Consider the following 19,441-nt stretch of genomic DNA (forward strand, 5'->3'; position numbering starts at 1 on the left):
ATTACTGCAAACTTTCGTTGATTGGAAAATGATTACTCCAAAAATTTGTTGATTGGAAATTGATGATTGCCCGCCAGTGACTGGTTTTAAAACACCGTCGGTCACCGGGTGCCGCCCGGTCGTCCCCTTCAGTCAAGTTCCGACCCGGCGCCGCGGCGGAATCCACTGAGGGGCAATCATCAAAAAAAAGTTGATTGGAAAATGATTACTGCAAACTTTCGTTGATTGGAAAATGATTACTCCAAAAATTTGTTGATTGGAAATTGATGATTGCCCTCCACTGAGTCCAATCTTGGCGGCCGCCCGCCGGGCTGGCACCGGGTGACCCGGTGACCGTCGGACTTGTCACTCCGGGCCGAGGCTCCGAAGCCGCTTTGCCTGTGACGGCCGAGTTGAAACTTCCCCGCTGAACTTTCAACTATGCCAACCCGGGCTGACTGAGTCCCGGCCGCCGCGCGCCGCTGGCCCGAACTTACTGCGCTACTACTAGTGACTAGACTCTGAGACCGGGGCCCGCCGCCGGTGTGATTGAATCATGACCGTGGTTTACTACCTTTACTCAAAGTTAGTTAAAAAGCAGTACGAGGACAATCAGGAGAGACGAGGAGGCCCTCAGCGACGGCCACTGTCGCACCCGGGCCAAACGGCGAGAAGAGACTCGAAAGACAGCGAGAACCAAACTTGAAACCCAACTACACTGAGTACGGTCAGAAAACTTGAAGCACGGCCTCCGAGTACTAGTCGGCGACACTGAAGCCCGCCGCCGGCCGCTGAGTCCCCGCGGGCTCACCGTGTACTGAGGGTCAGAGTCACAGGCGGCTCAGGCTGAGGCTACTGGCATCCCCCGGGCCCGGCGATCACGATCCGAGGCTCTCCTCAGTGATTGTCGTCGTACTGATTTTTAACTTAACTTTGAGTAAAGAAACAGGACAGGCAAGTTTGTCGAAGGTGTGCAGGCGAAGTCAGGCACGCAGTAGGGCTTCATCGCAGTCATCCCGCCACAACCTCTCTTGTAGAGCCAAACACATTCATCACAGCGGTCACTATCTCCACACGGCAGATCGACTTCCTTAGAGATGAGAGATTGTGTATCAATGGGACGAGGGGAACAGACACTTTCTTTGGCTACACGTATCTTTTCACGTTAAAATAGGCTTTGCTTTGAGTCTCGAAACCTAGTATATTTCACATCGCCATGTGAACTTAGGTTGGTTGTTGATCATGTAACAGTTTTGACATATTTCGTTGCTAGAATTCCGTCTGCTGGCAAGCTGGAGAGAAGGATAACTGATGCAAACCGCGTCTCTCTTGTTTCTCAACACCTACAGCGCCTTCATGTACACTGGCAATCGACTGGACACTGGCCTGGAACAGCATCTGAATGTAAAGATGAGAAGGAGCCCTTCATCTGTTTTGCCTTGCTTGCAGTGTAAGGGGAAGGCTGACGACATTCTTCGTTTTGGAAGGGTCCGCTACTTTGCCTTCGGGAGCAACATGAATCCTGGTGTGCTGCAGGGTTTGCGCCAAGTCAAGCCAATCAAGGCTTGTCCAGGTCAGCTAAGCGTGAACGACCCTGCTTCTTGATCAGCTCTGCTATGCACAGGCTTTGTCAAGGAATACAAGTTGGCCTTCAATCTCCTGGGTACTCCCGTAAGCTCTGCGGTTGAGCTACTCGTGCCTCACCAGTTCCTCGAGGGTATCGAACCATCGTTCGCTTCAGCTGAGCCCAGTGACAAAGAAGACGACGAACTTCACGGTGTGCTATTCACCCTCACAAGGTGAGTTCTGTTTGATAGCGACTAGTTTGTGCTGAATTTCTCAAGGCTGGACTGGGAGAAGGTGGCACGGACTGAAGGCGTTGGGTTGGCTTACAGCCTCGAGGAGGTAGTTGTCAACACCTACCAAGGAAGCAAGCTGCAAGCGGTCACCCTTAGGACAAAACCTGGACCTCTACGAGCTCCATTTGGAAAGGACATCCAACCCAGTGAGGGATACCTTGATCTCCTGATCCAAGGTTGCATGTGATATGCCTCTGACATAAATCTGAAGATTCCAAACAGGTGCAGAATATTACAACTTGAACAAAGAATACAAGGATAAACTACGAAGTATACGACCCAATCCTGCTGTGTTGGTGAACACCAAAAACATGTATAGGTTTTTGGGAATAAATGTATCAAATTAACGAGTTAAATACATTAGGGTTTGGTCTCTCAAACCTCAACACAATAAATATTTCTCAATCACAAACATTTCGAAGAGCTACTGAAATATCTTTGAGCAGGTATAGACTCAAAGTGATGCCAAAGCAGCATTGACATTCAAAAGATTCTTCCCAAGTAGTAAGTGTCGGCCTCAATCATTGATGCACGGCGACATAAAGTTTTCTGACTCTTCTTATGACCATTCTGCACTGACAGATCTAAAGTGCTGTCGAGTCAACATTTTAGTCATATCTCTTGCAGTGGAACGTACTCTGTCGCAAGATTGATGGGATAGCCAATGTTAATGTCCACGTTTCGAATTTCAGAGGTGGCTGCATCTTCTCCATAGCCAAATATGTCTTGTTGCTGATGACTGTGGTCCAAAAACTCGATGATATGCCCATGATGTTGAAGAGAGCGCTGTTCAGTATCAGCATCGCTGAAGATATGGATGGCTTCGCAGATAGTGCAGCCATTAGCTTGGTCGTGACTTTTCCTTTGTGTTTCGTCTTCCACGTATCCTTCCAGAGTCACTGCGCTTGAGGACTCATCCTGATGCGACAAAGAAGAAGAAAGCTGACCCATCCTCTGGTACGACGCTTGCTCATAATGCTGTGCCTCTTCCTTAACAACCACATGCATCGAAGTATGACAATTCATTGCACTGTGGTTGCTTCGTTTCTTTCTAGGCTTCGAGTCCTTCGCCCCTACTGGTCTGCCGGGCTTCTTGGATTGCTTCTTGCTGGCTTTTTCCAAAAAAGTCTCGAACTCTTCTCTTGTCCACATGCTCTGAGTTGCTTTGATCCAAGTCCTTTTGTTCCAAATGTCTCGCACAGCCTTAGGACTGATCTTGTATCGGTTGCTCAACACTGTGCTCGAAATTATCAAAGCTGAATCTGACTTGCCCTGAGGCCTCTTGCTATATATGTCCCGAGCTTCCTCATAGCTCAGAGTGGCTTTCCAGTGGGGCTTGTCGTCATTCTCCATCATCGTTACCGTGTGAAATGTATGCAATTCTCCTGATATTGATGACAAGAGAGAAATTCTATTCCCCAACGCGATTGATAGCCAGACAGGAAAGAGATTTGTTCAATCAAACCTACCACACAGCTGTACAGCTGATGAGCAACGGGTTACTGATGTAATGAAAGAGGCCAAAAATGAGAGTAAATAGAGTTATTAAAAATGAGGGAGAGAACGATTCAGGAGCAGAAGCTGTTTCGGGGGGCCTGTAGAAGGGCAAGGAGTCTAGGCAGGCTGATGAGCGCAGGAAGCGCACAAAGAGAGCATGGGCACCGACGCTCGCGGATGCGGACGCGAGTAGGGAACATAGGGGTGGGTACTGACCCCACATACCATTTCCCACGGCAATTGCCTAACATCACCCCCTTATCTTTGATCCGCAACTACTCTCGTACCCCCGTTACTGTAGTCCATTATAGAGAGAGCGAATCTCTTCATCATGAGGGGTCTTTTTCCTCAGGTTTACGCGGGGGTGGGGTGGCATGAAACCAATGGGACATGAGGTCTCTCAAATCTTTCCAAATTTGACCACCTCACCACCCCCACATTTCCCTCTGCACTAATGGAAAGTCTACCCCTGCTTGGAGCCTCTAAAAAAAAATGGTCAACAACCCCTACCCCCACCGGGCTTCCTGTAAATCGCTCCTAGAAACTACCCCCCTGTATGTAAACAACCCCTACCCTCTCGATTACGGCTCGCTTGCAGGGATTTCACCTTCCTCGGAATAACCCCACCCACCTTTCAAATCCCATACATACGTGTTGTCTACAACCCCTGTAACCCCTATCGGACCTTAACCCCTTGTTAGAGCCCACTCCACCCCCATCCTCCGAATCGCTGACCACCAAATTTTAGAGAGGCGTTTTTTTATTGTCATTTGTACTAGCAAATGAAAATAGAAACAAAAAAGCCCGAGGGCGATTATTCAGTTTGAACCTTTGAAGGAGTTTGATATTTGTGAGGCTGTCGCGAACTGTGACATGATGAGAGGGGCTGTGTGAACGAGGCTGATGATGAAGGTCATGACGAAGAGAAGCATGCAAACCTGCAACGTGGATGAACGTGATCCTCTCAGAAATCGACTCACCTTGCTGCAAAGTTCAGGACCCAAGAGCTCATACAAGAGTCGATCAGGTCGAAGGATGAGGTTCATTAGCTTGACTCTGTGTCGTCGAGTCAACAAGGAGAAAGCAAGTCAAGAAGCAACCTGCTCGGAGGAGGCAGGAAAGGGTTAGCGTTGGGAGCCTCACGGCCCTCGCCAGCAGGGAAACGATCGGCTAGCTCCTGCGGCATCAGCTCAATTTCTAGCTCTACGAAGCAATCGCAGCCTCCTGCAAGATGAATCAGACCAAGGAGATGAGATTAAGCGAAGTGACCGGTAGAGTGACACCGTAGCTTCAAGTTCGAAGTAGGATTTGGCGAAACTGGCAAGTCCCCGGTCGTGACAGACCAGATGTATCGAGCAAGAGCGGCTGCAAGGATTAAAAGTTCTTAGAGAGCGCAAATAGAACTTTTTTGATTGAATGTCTCACCAAGAGAGTCGATCAAAGTATGGCAGAAACCCTTTGCACTCTTGGTTTCCTTGTCAACGATCATGCGATTGAGCTCTTCTTCCGATATCGAGCTTCCCAAGTTGAGCATGATTTCATCTTTCTGCTTGCCCTACAATCGGCAAGAGCCTTTCAACAAAAGCAGATTTCAAGTCACAGGGCTGACCTGCTCAAGCATCTCGAAGACTTTTTGTCTAATACGCAGAAAAGCCCTTGAGTCTGTTCTTCCTGCAAGAGTCGGATTGCTGGATGCTTTGATATCTGTATACCTGCAACATTCACCGTCACAAATCAGCGTCCCTCCGTTATCTGGTAGACACCTTGCCCGCATGAGCTTCTTTCCCTGGGAATAGCTGAGCAGCATCAACTCTTTCAAAGAGATCACGCCCTCTCCGATCAGATCATTCGATGCCAGGATGTCTTTATCCCAAGCCTGCTCAACATGCGATCAACTTGATGAAATGACATTCAAGATGCGAAGAAACCTGAATCACAAGCCTCATGTCCACTGCAGGGAGCTGTACCACGAAATTCCACCGGTGATTGAAGTTTGCTCGCCCTCCCTTTGCCCTCCAATGCACATCTGTGGATCTTTCGTCTTGAAAGACGTTCTGCTCGAGATCCATTCCTTCCTGCAGCAACTCAGTTGCTCTGTCCCGCGACTTTTCATGCCCCACAAGCCTGCCAGTCACAAACATGTCGTTCTGGCGCGTGACGGGATCCATGAAAGGGGCGCCCTTGACTCGCCATATCACAACTCTGAGAGATACGCGTTACAAGCTTGGAAAGCGGACAAGTCTACAACCGCAGCACGAAAGGTGACGGTGAAGGAAGCTCGATGCTCCATGGAGGATGCAAGTTGACTTGAGAAGATGGGAGAATGTCGATCCAGAGAATCAGCTGACCGCACTCACCATCAGCTCCGGGTAGATGAAGCCTCCTGCTCAAGGCTCAGACGGGCCCAACGGTGACGTCGCAACCTTCGCTCTATCGGCTTTCTCCTCTGCTCTGAGATGGAATTCTCGCCGAGTTGCTGCCAAACTCTGGAAAGCAACCTTTCCTCCACATCTACGTAGGTTCTGCCATGCATGTCAGCTGAGGAGACTTTCACGGGCTAAAAACAATGCCTGCCAATTTCCTCGTCGAGAAAGAGCGGGTCAGAGTCCATCACTTGGATGCATAACTCGTGGGCGCATGGGAGACTCTGACTGGGTTGTCACTCCGAGCACCGGTGGCCTTGTAGATTGGTTACCATGCTGAACTCAAACATTTGCCTGAAGTCAGGGTTGAGATTCTTGAGTTTCGCCTTTTTTCGATCTCCAGCTCTCTGTGATCACAGCTGAGACAATAGGACAGGCAGGACGGAGAGCCTACATGCTTGCCCAAGGAGACGCGCAGGTAAGGATCAGACTTGTGGTTCCGATCTGCTGCTCTGAGATTTCTGCCTCCGAGGATGTAGATTCGCACGATGAAATCTTTCTCGCCCTCGAGCAGCTCGTGGATGAAGGGAGGAGGCGCTTCGCTCTCGGCTGATTGTTCCTTGACAGAGATGCAGGCTTTGATGACTCCAGCCTGCACGTCTACCGTACTTTCCTGAAATAGCCTGGAGACAACAGGCCCTCTGTCCTTCACTGATAGGAAGAGCGGAAAGTGGCTCATGTACGACAAGGATGGATCTTCGTCCCTGAACCCAACATCAGGAGATTTTTGAAGCGACCCTCTAACCCAAGCTCACATGTAAAGGTCAATGACTTTCTCCAGCTCGAAGTTCAACACTCTGCGCTCTTTCAAGAATTCTTCCTCCTCGCCGAAATTTGAAAAGATCAAATCGACATGCTCGGGCTCTTCACAGTCCGAAGAAAGAATGTCCTGATGCATCAGTCCCATCCTATTCCTCCTCGCTTCCATCCGCTGCTCCAACGGCACTGAGCAAGAGAACTCCAGCAGGTCAATGCTAGCGTATCCCAGCGTTCGCTCGCGAACAAGAAAGTTTCCTTTGTCTCTCACTGCGACCTCCAACTTGGGCATGCACAGGGAAAGTCCGCAAAACTCTACAGCCCGCAAGACGAAAAGCTGAGGATGAATCATCAATGACTTGGAAGCATTGATCGTATTACCTGTTGAAAGTTTGGATCGCTAGGTGAGGGGCTGCTGGAGGAGGCGCTTGTTAAGGAAATTTCTCCGACGGAGAGCTGGAGGTACGGGCAAGAGACTAGAGAACAAGCTTCACGTCAAGCACGAGAACAAGCTTCACGTCAAGCACGAGGCTCTTGCTCCTCACCTGGGATGAACCTGGAGCAAGTGAGCCTCCTCAGGCCATAGACATAGACCAACACGTCGAATCGTTGACATGCCGGGAATGACAAATCCAAACCTGCCAGCACCTGCCCATCCTCTTCTCCTCCTACCCCTGAGCCCGCAATGGAAAGGTCGACTTGAGAGGTTTGCGCGACTTCTTCTGCTCGCCTCAACTATGAAAGAGGTCATTACTACCCAAGCAAACGATACTCACATGAAGGGAAACCAACACTGCTGGGTCTTTCAAACCGTCCTCCTGGTTCACGGCACGCAGGGAAAGCCAACCAACTTCTCCGTCAGGTCGCAGCTCGGACAACTTCAGCTCAGCTCGACTGGCAATGAGTTGACTGTGATTGGAACTTTTTCTCCAGCAGTTGATGAGCAGAGGAGGAGCATGCAGCAGATCGACGGGGAGAAGGACGTCGAGTTGTAGAGCCTCTAGAAACACACAGGATCTTCCCTTCTTCTCGGTCGAACTCGCGGAAACTCCCGCACAACTGATTGTGATGAAGGTCGAAGCGGGCAGGGATGCAGGATGATTGTCGTTCAACCCTCTTGTTGTGTAAAGTTTGCACAGCAAGTAATATTTGACTCGCGCTCGTGTGTATGAAGGCTCAATCCTATCGCGCTTCATGTCCACTTTTGACAACTCATCGAAGTTCACAGCAAATCGCAGCAGAACTCTCCCTGCTCTCTGCGCTTGGAACCCTCCGAAATGATCTTCCTCGAGCTCCACCCATCGCGTATCTCGTGCTCTTGCTTCTTCATTTCTCAGCCTCAAGTAACAGAACCTCTTGCCCTTGCAGGCGAGGCTGACAAACAGGTCGGGAAGACTGTTGAAACTGGCTGTCACCCTTGGGAATGCAAACACCCCTTTCAAACTCTCGTTCCACTCCACGGCGCTCGCAGTCGCTGACTTGGCCTTGGTGGTCATGATGTGGTTTCCGCAGCAAACTTCACAACTGACTGGCCCCGTCACGCTCACGTTCATTGCTTCCAACACGTCAACGACACAGCCGTACTGGACCTCAAGGGGCTCTGAGATCTCAGGGTGCATTTTATGCTGCAGAGGAGCTATGTTGACAGCTGAGGGCTTGAGAGGCTGTGAGGAATCGACCTGATCGTCTAGGCAGAAGGACAGAAGGATGCGTCCTCTGTACGCGGACCCTTCAGTCTTCCCCTCGTTCATCTCGTCTGCCTTCCGTCGAAGAGAGCCAAAGGGTCCCGGCAAGGAAGGGAGGCTGTCTGTAGAGGTGGGAGCGCCATACAAGTTGTACCAGGAGGGCACACGAAACTCGCTGACTGCTTCTTGAAAGGCGGACAGATGGAAGAAAAGACAACCCACCATGTCGTCCTCGTCCGCCAGGTCGTGGTCCATGACCTGCAGCTCGAGGACATCACAGAAGGAAGGGTAGAGAGTTGGAATGATGAAAGAGTGGTTGAAGACAGGATCTCTGCTCTTCTTCACGCTTGTCTTGATCCATGCGCCTCCTCCTATGCGAGCTCGCACGTAGGCGTCAATCCCAGCGGTCTGATTCAGAGCTGTTCCGACCGTGAAGTCCATCTGGGGTAACCTGATCACGCTCAAGTCAACGCGATGGTTGCGATACGTAAGGGTCAAGAAACTCACCCCTCGGCTCTATGCACGTTCACTCTCAGCCGTACTGCCTTCTGCCTCACACTCTCCGGCAAGATTCCGATGGAGGGGGGTTTGGAGGATTCGGGTTCAGAAGAAACATCGAAGAGGTTGTCGTGAATGCTGCAGGTCTCTCCTGGTCCTGACATGCTTATCGTGACTAGAAGCACTCCGCGAGCAGACCCGACGCTGCCTCGATCGAAAAGAGCCACCCATTCCCGTACGAGCTCATGTTTCTTGCAGGCGTAGATGAAGGAGAGAGAGACATCAAAACTGCCGATGAGTTCGGGTCGATGAAGGACCCCTTGGATCCCTTCCAAGACATCCTCACAGTCTAGGGTGATCTTCTTGTGGTGTAGGTCTACCGACTTGTCGATCGGACAGCTGAAGTTGAAGGTCTCGTTCCACAAGGCGCTTCCTCCGCTTCTGGGCGCGACTCTCGTGCGGGTCTGCATGTCATCACCGAGCCTGACCATGACCCTAGGCCTCACGGTCTTGTTGGCTCTCGTTGGCACGAGGTTGCTAGCCTGATGGATGGTGATGTAGATGAGGAACGGACCTGGTCGGAAGCTGCCAGGAATTTCCATCCTCAGGGTCTCATCCAGCGCCCCGACTTCAGGACTATCGTCAGTTCGAACTTCTTCCGATTCCTGCGGGTCTGGTGGGAATGGCGAGTCATGCTCAATGAAAGTCACAGTCAACTTGACGCTTCCAGCCTCTTCGTAACTTGCGTTTGGGGGCGCAACAAGCGGAAGTTGAAGCCGCTGTGAGGCCTCAAGGCAAGGATCGAGGCAGTAGGCAACAGATCCGACCTTCTTGTCTCGTCCTATCTTGCTCCATCCCTTGCTGTACACCTCTATGATGATGAAATCGCCTCTCTGCAGCCCAACGTCATCCCAGGACAGTTCTTCCTTCCAGGTGGCGTCAGACGTCGAGTCGACATGTTGCGTTCGCTTCTGCTCGCCCTTGAGAGTGGCTGTGAGGTAGGGAGAGGGCTTGCTCTTCATTCCCATGTGACTCTTACATGGAAAGTTCCTCCCCTCAGCCCTCGAGATCTTCACCCTCCCTCGCCGCTCTTCCACTCCTCCCTGCATCTTGTCAAACTGGTCAAAACATGACCTCCAGTGACAAGCTCAACTTTTTTAAATTTTATCATTTACTCATCATCAAATCAATACAAACCGGCAGCCAGTACCGCACAGCACGGGCTTCAATCACAGTCACAAGTTCACTTGACTCTCTTGGCCTTTCGTCCGCTGATCCTCCACCGTCGTTCCGGTCTGGCTGCTCCTGCACCCGTCACTTGCTTCAGTTCCCACTCGCTCCGGCTACCTTCAGGTGAGGAGGCAGGGAGACGGCGCTCGTCCTTAAGGTCGACTGAAACTGGCTCGAGCCATCCACCGAGCGACATTTTGAGAGCGACCTCCGGCTTTGACTCGTTCCTCTGCAGACTCCCCTTGAAGGGTGACACCTGATGAACAGGTTCACATGACCAGTTGCGACCGGTCAGACATGTGCCAACGGTTACCACCGGAACGACATCTCCCTTCGAGTCCTCCTGCATGGCACGTCAGTCGATGCCTCGCTCTGATTCGGTTCTTCACCTGCTCGTTGGATTGCACGAGTGCATCATAGGAGGCGAAATCTGAAGCGATATGAACTGAAAGTAAGGGGAGTTCAAGTACCTGAGGAATTCGACCCTTGAGTGCTGCTGTCGTCATCCTTCTGAGCACGCTGTCTCTTGACAACTTTCTGGTATTCGGCGGCGAACTACGATGATTTTGTTTCAGCGCATGTGTGCAAGTTGAGAGCAGAGCTTCACCTCCAAGATTCTCAAGTGTACATCTCGCACGTCCTCGTTGTTCTCGAGGGTGGCGTCAGCGGAAGCGGCAAACATGAGAATGGTTAAAAGTTACCGCAGCACTGGCCGTGGGTTGAACTTCATTATCCTCATCCACCACTTTCTTGGGTCTTCCATTGCCCCACCTGTAGGGAAACGATTGTCAGAGGCTTCGTTAGCGTATCTGATTTAGTCTACCACATCAGGCATGAGATTCGGCTCTTAACTACCACGAGCTCGCTGTCTGTCTTCTGATTTCCGACGGTCCTTCCAGTGAATTAGTGCCGAGAGCAATTCCACCCAACAGTCCGAACCAAGTCCAGAAGGCTCCATTGTACACAGATTCCAATTTGCAGTCTCGGACCTTGGTGCACCATGTTCATTCAATTACTCCTTTCAACCATCTTACCTCTGCTCTTGACTCGTCATTCAAGTCTACTGCAACTCTGACATGCCGTATGGCACATTCAGATATTGTCGAAACTGCTGAATTCCACAATGCCACAGCAACAAAACTGCAATACTGTATCGTGCAACCCTAACGAACGAGGCGAGTCAAGCGTCGCAGAGAATGCTAACACAAGTTGAACCTTGATACAGCAATCTGCCCTGTCGGTGAGCCAGAATGCATCTCTGGCCTGGGCATCTCTTTCGCACTAGCATCCATTGTCAGTGTCTGCAACATTAAGAACTAATTTCAGGTAATTCATACCTCTCCCCCAACTGCACAAACCATAAAAGTTGAAACCGCTGCCTCCTCCATCCGAATAGCCGCCCCCATGATGTTCTTCAGCTCACAATTCTCAAATGTCCAGGGGCCTCCGCGAATGATCACAGTGTATCCGAATCGATCAAAGAGCTTCACAGCAAAAGCTGATCCAGTACTGTTGGTATCTAACTTCCATGTTCCTTCTCGTATAAAGGTCGGTCTCACGCAAGCAATATCGACCTTACATCTGAAGCGTAGAATTTTCTGCACTAGTTCGAAAAGACCGTCCGGTACTGATTCACAAATTTGGATAGAAATGCCCTTCGACGACAGATTGTTTTTTCGGATAAAATTCAGGGCAGATCTTATGTTCCTGAATTGTGATGGAATCGTCAGATTCAATTCAGCATGATTTCTATTTTCAGACTGAGTGTGCCGAACTTCAGATCCGCTCTGATTCGCTTGTGCCAGTAGGGGTTGCAAGGTTTCATTTCTGATGGTGTTTACGCAAAGAGAGGACGATCTCACGGCATTTCCAGCTAACTTAAGTTCGTTCTCCATATGCGTGTGAGTCATTGCAGTACACAACACTTTATCACTTCCATCTTCCATGTTTGCCATTATCAGGAGGAACAAGAAGAAAGCTTTTACACGTAATTTGATGTCTGCCATGAGATCGATCTGTCACTGTCAGATTCACTTCCTCAGCGCAGCTGCTCTCGTGCAAGAGCATAGTGAGAGTACGAAGACGTAGGCTAAGATTATATCTTCAGGGTGATCGCTGTGCGTGTCCGTTAATGTTTCTAGTGATCTCTGCATGCGGTCCGGAAAGTGAGTGCGAATGACGAGATACGCTCTCCTTGCTACTCTTCTTGACAATGAATCTCGATGAAGCTGCCTGTTCGAAGTGGAGGATCGCGTCCAATCACAACGTGCAGTGCAGTCTCAAGCATGGCTGTCTGTGCCTGACTGCAACTGTCTCGTGCCATTCCTCCCCCACTACCCGAGATTCAAGAGCATTGCCGAGAATCCTTTTGTATCAGATGTGTAACAAAATTTTCGACTAACGCTACAGTTCTGCAACATGGCCAGGAACGTTCAGGTGAGTAAAAGTAAATGTTAACCTCTTGGGGCAGTGAGGGACACCCTACCCTTCCAGGCTCTTTTATAAGGGCAGCAGCAGCTTCTACCGGTGTTGTACCTCTTCACGCAGAAATGGCGAGGGGAGGGGAGTCATGGGAGGGGTTGTGATGCGTCAAGGTTGAGGCTGTATGCTCGTGTGAGGACCCGTCTCTGGCTCTCAATTCAGGTCCACGGGTTGGAAGCGTCAAGATTTGAATGCTGGCAATGAAGAGTCACGCTGTTGCTGTTTCACTGCTCCTTGCGATCTTCTATGTACTTCCCTGCACGACGCAGGTTCCATACATTCAAGGGAGTTGGATAATTACCTACAAGGTTCACACTCAAAGTTCCTCTCTTCTTGTTACATGATGACTGTTTTGAATCAGTTTGTGGAGTTGAAGGGAGATCGTACGGTCAAGAATGCATGCAGGGGCCCGTAATAGTCTCTATCGCTCGCTGTATGATTACTGAATTGTCTTGTAAGATTTCCATACTATTACACGTGGACCTTTGATATTTGTCAGAGCCCGGGGAGTGCGGTATGTTTGTTGCAATTGGTTAGGGAAGCTCCTTTCTAAGATTGTTGGGACGCGACAGAATTACATTGCAGTGATCAACGGAGCGGAGGTGGCTACTCCAAGATACCGCAAGTTGGTGATGACACCTTCTTAAATTTGATTGCTCCATTCTGACGCTCTTTTGAAAGATCCAAGCTACTCCAGATGCTATTTCGCAAAACTGTAAATACAGTCCAACGACCTACGGCCCTGCTGGTGTCACCCAGGTCTTGAATACGCAGGGACTTTTGCTCTAGACATGCTAAATTTCTTACAAGGATTGGGCTCTCAAATCTGCCCCAGGATATCCAAGCGATAACAGCTGGCAAAACTGGAGGCAAGAATTAATGCTGGCATATTGTGATTTACATTTTGTGAATTAGACCTCGAGATGTAAATGGGAAAGAGACCGAACCGATTACCTTCTCCAATTTTCAATTGCCCACACAAAGCCCGTTTCTTTGGGGAGACGTTTGCCACCAATATGATTGGCAGGTACCATTTAACAACGTAACAGAAAACATTTCCTCACTTGAAATTCAGGATACTGTGAGCAATAGTGCTGGAATATCGTCATTCTACAGAAATGCATGGCGGCATGAAAACGATACATGGATTTTTATTCAAGATGCGTGCAACTGTAAGGGTGGAAATGCAGGTCAAATATCTTCTGCAAGTTGTTGTGTTGCATAGCAATAGTATTGATATGTATGTACAGGGGCACTGCAACGAATATGCGCTCTGACAAGTCAAGGTGGATGCAACGAAAAGGTGGTCTTGAAGCATTTAATTCTCAATGTACTGAAGCATGTGAAGGTGGGCACCATCACATACATCAGCAATCCAACGTGTGTCGAAAAAGAAGGAATCTCAATCAATGAGTGTCCATACTCAATTGCAGGTCTGTAGATTGTTACACTTGTTTGGGACATAGTGATTGCAAAACGCAGGAGTATCAGGAGGCCCAGTTATCTACCCAACATCTGTAACTGGCTTACCGGAAATTGAAGGGAGACCCGCGGTAATGCTTTGCTACAGAGAAATGCTCGGAGGTATATCAGGCTAATGCGAATCATCAGGTTTGTTTTATGTACAGTCAAGTATCTGGTGTACAGACAAAAACTGGTAACGAAGTTCAAAGCTCATGCAACTTGATCACCCGTGGTAAGTGCCTTAGATGCTCAGATGTCAGGTTTTCTGACTGCTGTATGAATAGGATCAGCTGCTAGCTCTTCACCTTCTAAGCATCATTCATCGAGATTCCCACTCACATTATGTACTCTATCGGTTCTCACTGTTCTTGTCTGGTATGCTGCGAACTAATGATCGCGTGCAAACAATCAAGTAAAGTTCGCACGTTCACAATCATCCAACTGTTGATAACTCGTATCCTTGAAATAGCAATAAAACTAAAATCGGCTGCTTGTACCCATGTAACTGCTTGGCCTTTTTATCGCCTTCGAAGACCGTGCAAAACTAGATGGCAGCAAGTAAAACTGATCTGTTCCACTTCCAGCTCCCGTAGGCCATTTATCTAGACGCCCCTGCTTACAAACGAGTGTGAGTTTCTCAGTTTTAGATCATGTCCACGAGTACATAATCAAGATTACCTTGCTCCTATGAAATGAACCGTCCGAACCAACCACAGGTCCCACAGTTCGTTTGTGATTAGGCCAGGTTCTTATGTCCCTCAACATCGCATTTTGACCTGCAAGCTGAGTGAAGTGGGATTTATCACCAATGCCTGCTAGTCCTCCGCTGACTGTGAAACGTTTTGATGAACCCATCACACCAGAGTACGTACAACCAGGATTTTTCCCTCTTATATGTCCAGCAGCAGCGTCATCAAAACAAGATTTCATGGTGTAGAATTTGCCTGCACCTTCTCCAGTGAGGTAAAATGGAAGGACAGAGCATGTTGGCTGCGGCTGAGAAGACAGTTGCCGTCTGCCGTGCATTGCCTTCGCGGAGGCGGAAGTTGCGGTCGACATGAGTCAATAGTGAGTTAAAAATCATTACGAGGACCGTACAATCGTAGAGGAGCCTTGTGATTTACAAATCTTTACTCAAAGTTAAGTTAAAGATTGTGAGTAATCACTGTCTCTTAATGGCTCGGAGGGCCGGGAGTCCGCCGCCGGCGGGCCCGGCCGGGCCATCATGGCATCTTGGCGTCGGCCCGGCCAAGATGAACCTCTTTCACTCAACTACCATCCCGGATCATCCACTGGGCCTGTCAAGTTTGCGGGGCGACTGACTCTCACAATTCGAGGTGCGCGGCCCGCGGCCGCTCACTCGCCGACTCAGCGAGTCGCCAGCCAGTGACGGGTCCAACTGGCCGGGCATTGTGACTCGAGACAGCCGGCGCCTCGCGGGGGGCGGGCCTACTCACTGAGTCAGTGCGCCCGGTGGGGCGAGTATGCGTTTGGCGTCAACGGAACCAAGGGAGTGAAGGGAGGCAGTAGGCAGTGGTATGGCATCGCCGTGACGGGAACAGACGAGAGTCGAAGCCTGGGGCGCACGTTTCTGGAGGACCGCAATGACAACGATGGTAGTGTATTGCTGATGCGGTTGTAGTGAACTTCTTCTCAACTGGTGCCACAGGATCAGTCAGGAGAAGTCAAGCTTGCAACAGCTGGGGCGTCACCAACGATATCTCGAACCAAAGCATTGTTCCAGAAGGCAGGGAGAAAGGCGGCGTTCACCTACAAAGTCTCATTCTTGTTCGGCAGCGCAGTATGCTCGTAGACTGTATCTCTCCTGCAAGATTCTAACGAGAATATCAGGAATCGAAAGAGAAATTCATAAAATTTGTCAAGAAGGGAAGAGAATACAGTATGGCTCTGCTTGTTTTGCAATGCTGTTGACAACCTGACTGAAGTCAAATCGACACAGGGTTTCGAACAGATATTGATGCCTTGCTCCCTTGGGTAAGAACTATTGCGCTTTTGAAAGTTCTTTAAGACCAACCAATCAGGTTCATCGGATCAAGTTTTTCAGTCGATTTAGTGAAGAACAAACAAAACAACTACTGATGATTGCACGATACAAAGTGTTTAGACGAGACGACATCGTTTTCAGTCAGCAGGATGAGCCTGATGCTGTTTACATCTTACTCTCAGGGAAGTGCAATCTCATGCGAACACATGGAGAAGGGGAGTCATCTCTGTTTTCAGTCGCAGTCGAGATGGAGACAGTAGGAGACTCTCTTCACTTGGATGAGAATTGCTTAAGATCCGTGACAGCTGTTATCCAATCTGAAACAGCAGAGAGCATCTACTTTCAGAGAACAGAGCTTGATGAACTGATCATACGATGGAATCTAGAAGAAGAGAAAAAGAAATTTGAGTTTCTCAAATCCAAAATTTCGTTACTTCAGTGCATTTCTCACGAATCATTGAAAAAGATTCTCATTTGCTTTGAAAAATTGCAATACAAAGAGGGGTCGATTGTTTACAAACAGCAAGATGAGGCTAAAAGGCTGTTTTTTGTCTGGGAAGGGGAACTCGAAATTGTGAAGCGGCTCGACCTTGTGAAATATGGACAAGCGAGTACATCTGAAAATGATTCATTATCTTCCACTCTTTCACCAAGTGTTCTAAAATCCAAGGCTCAGAGAACAATTGTCGCACAGACATGTAAATACTTTGAGATCGGAAGGGTGAAAAGTGGGGAATACTTTGGGGAAGTAGAAATCTTTAATGATGTAACTCGCACATGCACAGTTATAGCTTCAACGCACTGCAAGTTGTTGGGAATAACAAAACAGAATCTGATTGAAATGATACCAATACCTGTCCAGGAAAATATATTCCGATATTCCACGACAAGGCAATATTGGAGATCGATGCGGATCATGAAGGTCATTGAAGGACTTGCTTGTATCAACTGGAGCTTGGAGCGTGACAAGAGCACCGTGCTCGAGCCTGAGTTGAAGGCTCCAGCCAAATTGCGTTCTATCCTTCCCCTCACCCACAACATAATGATGAACAACCCCTGGCTTGGGGTGCACACTTCTCTTTCTGAAGACGAAGCGTCAAGATGGGCTCTGTTCAATCATGGGAAATGGTGCAGAACATTTGAAAGGACAGAGAGAAAAAGTCAAGAGGAACAGAGTCCTCCGAACAAGCGCGAGGCAGAAAAACAAACCGAGTCCCAAAGGAAGGAAAGTGTGATATATTCATTCTTCTCACCCTCTAGTCATATATTTACACTGCAATAAAGCTTTATTCCAGCTAATCTCCATCAGCTCGTCTCATCTCGAAGAGAGTTTTGTAGATCGAGCGGTTTGCGAATACTGATACAATTTTCGATCTAGAGAATTGACTGAACGTCTACCAGAAGTCTGGTGCTCTCCGATGTCGTCACCGTTTATATGCCCCATGCTTGTCTTGACTCTCCTCGTCATTTCTTTGTTCTCCATTTTTCGATCCACTGCCTTCACTCTTGCAGCTTCTTCTAGGGCATTCATGAGAGAATTGACTTGTGTTTCCAGCTCTTTGATTCTCTTCATGTCCTCTTGACGAGGCCGTGTCAAGCTTTCTTCGGCTAGCTCGAGCCGTTTGGCAAGAGACAAGCATTTTGTCTGCCAATCCGATTTAAATTTCTGAATTTCTTCATTGTAAGTCTTGTCATGGTCTTTCAGCTTCTTTTTCAATTCCAAATTTTCTTCCTTCATTTGCTCCAGCTGCTCTCTTAACAAATCTGAACCATTTTGGCCAATACCATTGTGTTCTTTATCAATTGATGAATCATCTTTTCCTGTCTTGACTGTCGAAGAGGTGTGCAAGAGGAAGCCTTCTGTCTCCTTCAGTTCTGAATTTTGAGGTTCTGCAATCTGCCGTTGGATTTTCCTGCCAGTCTCATTGACTGATTCCTTCAAGTAGATCTCTCCTGACGTCTGGCTTTCTCTGTCAAAACTCTGGCAATCAGCCAGATGGTATCCAACTTCTGCCTTAGCCCCAGAAAACTTATTTGCTTTGCCATTTTCGGTTTGAACAAATTTTTCCTCGTGAATCACTGAAACTTTGTGTCCAGTGAAATGTGCTGTCGTGGTATCCAGAACCTCTGTCTGAACTGCTTTTTCTTCCTGGATTCCTTTTGTATTTCCTTTAAAATTTTCTGCTGTATTCATGGTCACAATTTGTTCTGATTTGCCTGTTTCCCCATCTGTTTGAGTCGATTTCGTTACAACAGGTACTGACATACTTTTCTTCTCCATAGCATTGCTCAACTTTGAAATTACATTGCTTCTGATTGATGACTTGTAATATTTGCCGTCAAAGGCGCCACGTCCAATGTCTTTCAGCGTCATCCAGACATTTGATTCGATGCTCAGATCGTCTCCCAACTCTTCTAGCGAACCTGTGAGGTCAATGTCTGCTTCTCTTCCTGTTTCAAGGCAATTTAAGTCATGAATCCAAGTTTTCAAATCTTTCTGAACATTGCCTAGCTGCGTTGTGATGCTGGCTTTTTCTTCAGCGAACGAATCTAATTCTTGTTGAATTTGCGTCATGGATTGCGTATGACTCAGCATTCTGGCTTTCATCTGCGCTAATTCTTCAGACGATTTTTCTTCTTTCACACGGAGATTGGAAATTTCATTTTCCAGAAGTGACATCCTAGATTTGTTCTCTCTGTCTTGATCTTGCATTTCAGAAACTTTAGATTGAAGCTGGGATGCCGCTATTTGTAATTCTGTTATGAGCTGATCATTATGTGCCTTGAGTTCATCTCTTTCTTGTGTAATTTCAATGAGTTCATTTCTTAAATTTTCCATTACTTTTGTCATGGATTTCGATTTTTCTTTCAATTTTTCTCGCTCAGCATCAATTTCATCCTCCCTTGTCTTCAAATCGTTCATGTAAGTTTCCAATTCAGTCTCATGCTTCTCTTCAAGGGTTTGCAATTCTTCCTTCAGAATCTTATTATCATCCTGCAGGGACTTCAACGACCTCTCTGTCGACCGCTTTTGTTTCAATAGATTTGTCTTCTCTACTTTCAGCTCTTTCATCTGCGATTTGAGATCTTCAATCTCTGTTTCCATTTTTGACAAAGACATCTTTTTATCCATGAGGCAGAATTTGATTTTCTCATCTGCCTCTTTCAACTTGAATTTCAGGCTTTGTGTCTCGCGATCTGATGCACTCTGAAGTTCGGCAATTTTATTCTTCATGGCCTCCATTTCTTCAACATTCTAGAAAGATCATAGTGAGTTGTTTAACATCAACAGGTCGACCAGACACACCTTTCTTTCAAGGCCGGATTTAAGTTGAAGCATTTTGGCTGCAACATCCATTTCCATGGCTGTTCTGCAAACCTCCAGTTTCTTTCTGTTTTCTTCTCTCTCAAAGTTGAGTTTTCTTTTATCATCAATTCTCATTTCATAGAGAATATGATCCATCTCGGAACGCATTGTTTCTAATAGATTCTGTGCGAATTTTTTCTCTGCATCTCTTCTTGTTTGTATTCCGTCACGTACTATCCCTTCAAAAATGTCCAAGA

The 19,441-nt window shown here is 48.1% G+C and overlaps 7 protein-coding genes across 7 annotated transcripts; 4 read left to right on the top strand and 3 right to left on the bottom strand.

Annotated features, from left to right (window-relative positions):
* Nucleotides 1–1,290: 1,290 nt before the first annotated feature.
* On the top strand, nucleotides 1,291–2,185 carry GUITHDRAFT_165932 (hypothetical protein; the record flags this gene model as incomplete). The annotated part of the gene is made up of 6 exons (XM_005822469.1): nucleotides 1,291–1,383; nucleotides 1,429–1,552; nucleotides 1,604–1,650; nucleotides 1,696–1,778; nucleotides 1,824–2,014; nucleotides 2,061–2,185. 6 exons carry the CDS (start codon nucleotides 1,291–1,293, stop codon nucleotides 2,183–2,185), a joined length of 663 nt encoding a protein of 220 aa, XP_005822526.1.
* Nucleotides 2,186–2,450: 265 nt separating this feature from the next.
* On the bottom strand, nucleotides 2,451–3,514 carry GUITHDRAFT_165933 (hypothetical protein; the record flags this gene model as incomplete). The annotated part of the gene is made up of 1 exon (XM_005822470.1): nucleotides 2,451–3,514. Exon 1 carries the CDS (start codon nucleotides 3,192–3,194, stop codon nucleotides 2,451–2,453), a length of 744 nt encoding a protein of 247 aa, XP_005822527.1. The 5' UTR covers nucleotides 3,195–3,514.
* A 671-nt stretch (nucleotides 3,515–4,185) lies between these two features.
* Nucleotides 4,186–4,767, top strand: GUITHDRAFT_155442 (hypothetical protein). Its single transcript, XM_005822471.1, has one exon. It carries the CDS (start codon nucleotides 4,242–4,244, stop codon nucleotides 4,461–4,463), a length of 222 nt encoding a protein of 73 aa, XP_005822528.1. The 5' UTR covers nucleotides 4,186–4,241; the 3' UTR covers nucleotides 4,464–4,767.
* Nucleotides 4,768–7,061: 2,294 nt separating this feature from the next.
* GUITHDRAFT_155443 (hypothetical protein) lies at nucleotides 7,062–7,656 on the top strand. Its single transcript, XM_005822472.1, has one exon. It carries the CDS (start codon nucleotides 7,129–7,131, stop codon nucleotides 7,507–7,509), a length of 381 nt encoding a protein of 126 aa, XP_005822529.1. The 5' UTR covers nucleotides 7,062–7,128; the 3' UTR covers nucleotides 7,510–7,656.
* Nucleotides 7,657–9,940: 2,284 nt separating this feature from the next.
* On the bottom strand, nucleotides 9,941–11,873 carry GUITHDRAFT_165935 (hypothetical protein; the record flags this gene model as incomplete). The annotated part of the gene is made up of 10 exons (XM_005822473.1): nucleotides 9,941–10,183; nucleotides 10,241–10,270; nucleotides 10,317–10,372; nucleotides 10,398–10,482; nucleotides 10,629–10,698; nucleotides 10,751–10,819; nucleotides 10,867–10,916; nucleotides 10,962–11,090; nucleotides 11,143–11,208; nucleotides 11,265–11,873. 10 exons carry the CDS (start codon nucleotides 11,871–11,873, stop codon nucleotides 9,941–9,943), a joined length of 1,407 nt encoding a protein of 468 aa, XP_005822530.1.
* Nucleotides 11,874–12,480: 607 nt separating this feature from the next.
* On the top strand, nucleotides 12,481–14,362 carry GUITHDRAFT_155444 (hypothetical protein). The gene is made up of 12 exons (XM_005822474.1): nucleotides 12,481–12,716; nucleotides 12,770–12,819; nucleotides 12,868–13,037; nucleotides 13,090–13,167; nucleotides 13,219–13,277; nucleotides 13,324–13,435; nucleotides 13,484–13,598; nucleotides 13,659–13,711; nucleotides 13,757–13,841; nucleotides 13,891–13,961; nucleotides 14,020–14,104; nucleotides 14,157–14,362. Exons 2-12 carry the CDS (start codon nucleotides 12,804–12,806, stop codon nucleotides 14,261–14,263), a joined length of 951 nt encoding a protein of 316 aa, XP_005822531.1. The 5' UTR covers nucleotides 12,481–12,716; nucleotides 12,770–12,803; the 3' UTR covers nucleotides 14,264–14,362.
* Nucleotides 14,363–18,146: 3,784 nt separating this feature from the next.
* On the bottom strand, nucleotides 18,147–18,584 carry GUITHDRAFT_155445 (hypothetical protein; the record flags this gene model as incomplete). Its single annotated transcript, XM_005822475.1, has 1 exon — nucleotides 18,147–18,584. A coding segment is annotated over exon 1 (265 nt), but the record flags the coding sequence as incomplete, so codon positions are not given.
* Between the last annotated feature and the right edge of the window lie 857 nt (nucleotides 18,585–19,441).

This window comes from Guillardia theta (assembly GCF_000315625.1).
Source record: "Guillardia theta CCMP2712 unplaced genomic scaffold GUITHscaffold_124, whole genome shotgun sequence".
Lineage (NCBI taxonomy): Eukaryota > Cryptophyceae > Pyrenomonadales > Geminigeraceae > Guillardia > Guillardia theta.

What these genes read in the sequence shown, in the direction of transcription:
- GUITHDRAFT_155444 (XM_005822474.1), top strand. An exon ending in CTCCAAGATACCGCAAGTTG is followed by an intron (nt 13,038 to 13,089) that starts GTGATGACACCT and finishes CTCTTTTGAAAG; the next exon opens with ATCCAAGCTACTCCAGATGC. An exon ending in ATGCAACTTGATCACCCGTG is followed by an intron (nt 14,105 to 14,156) that starts GTAAGTGCCTTA and finishes CTGTATGAATAG; the next exon opens with GATCAGCTGCTAGCTCTTCA.
- GUITHDRAFT_155443 (XM_005822472.1), top strand. Translation starts at nt 7,129, where the DNA reads ATGCCGGGAATGACAAATCCAAACCTGCCAGCACCTGCCCATCCTCTT.
- GUITHDRAFT_155442 (XM_005822471.1), top strand. Translation starts at nt 4,242, where the DNA reads ATGAAGGTCATGACGAAGAGAAGCATGCAAACCTGCAACGTGGATGAA.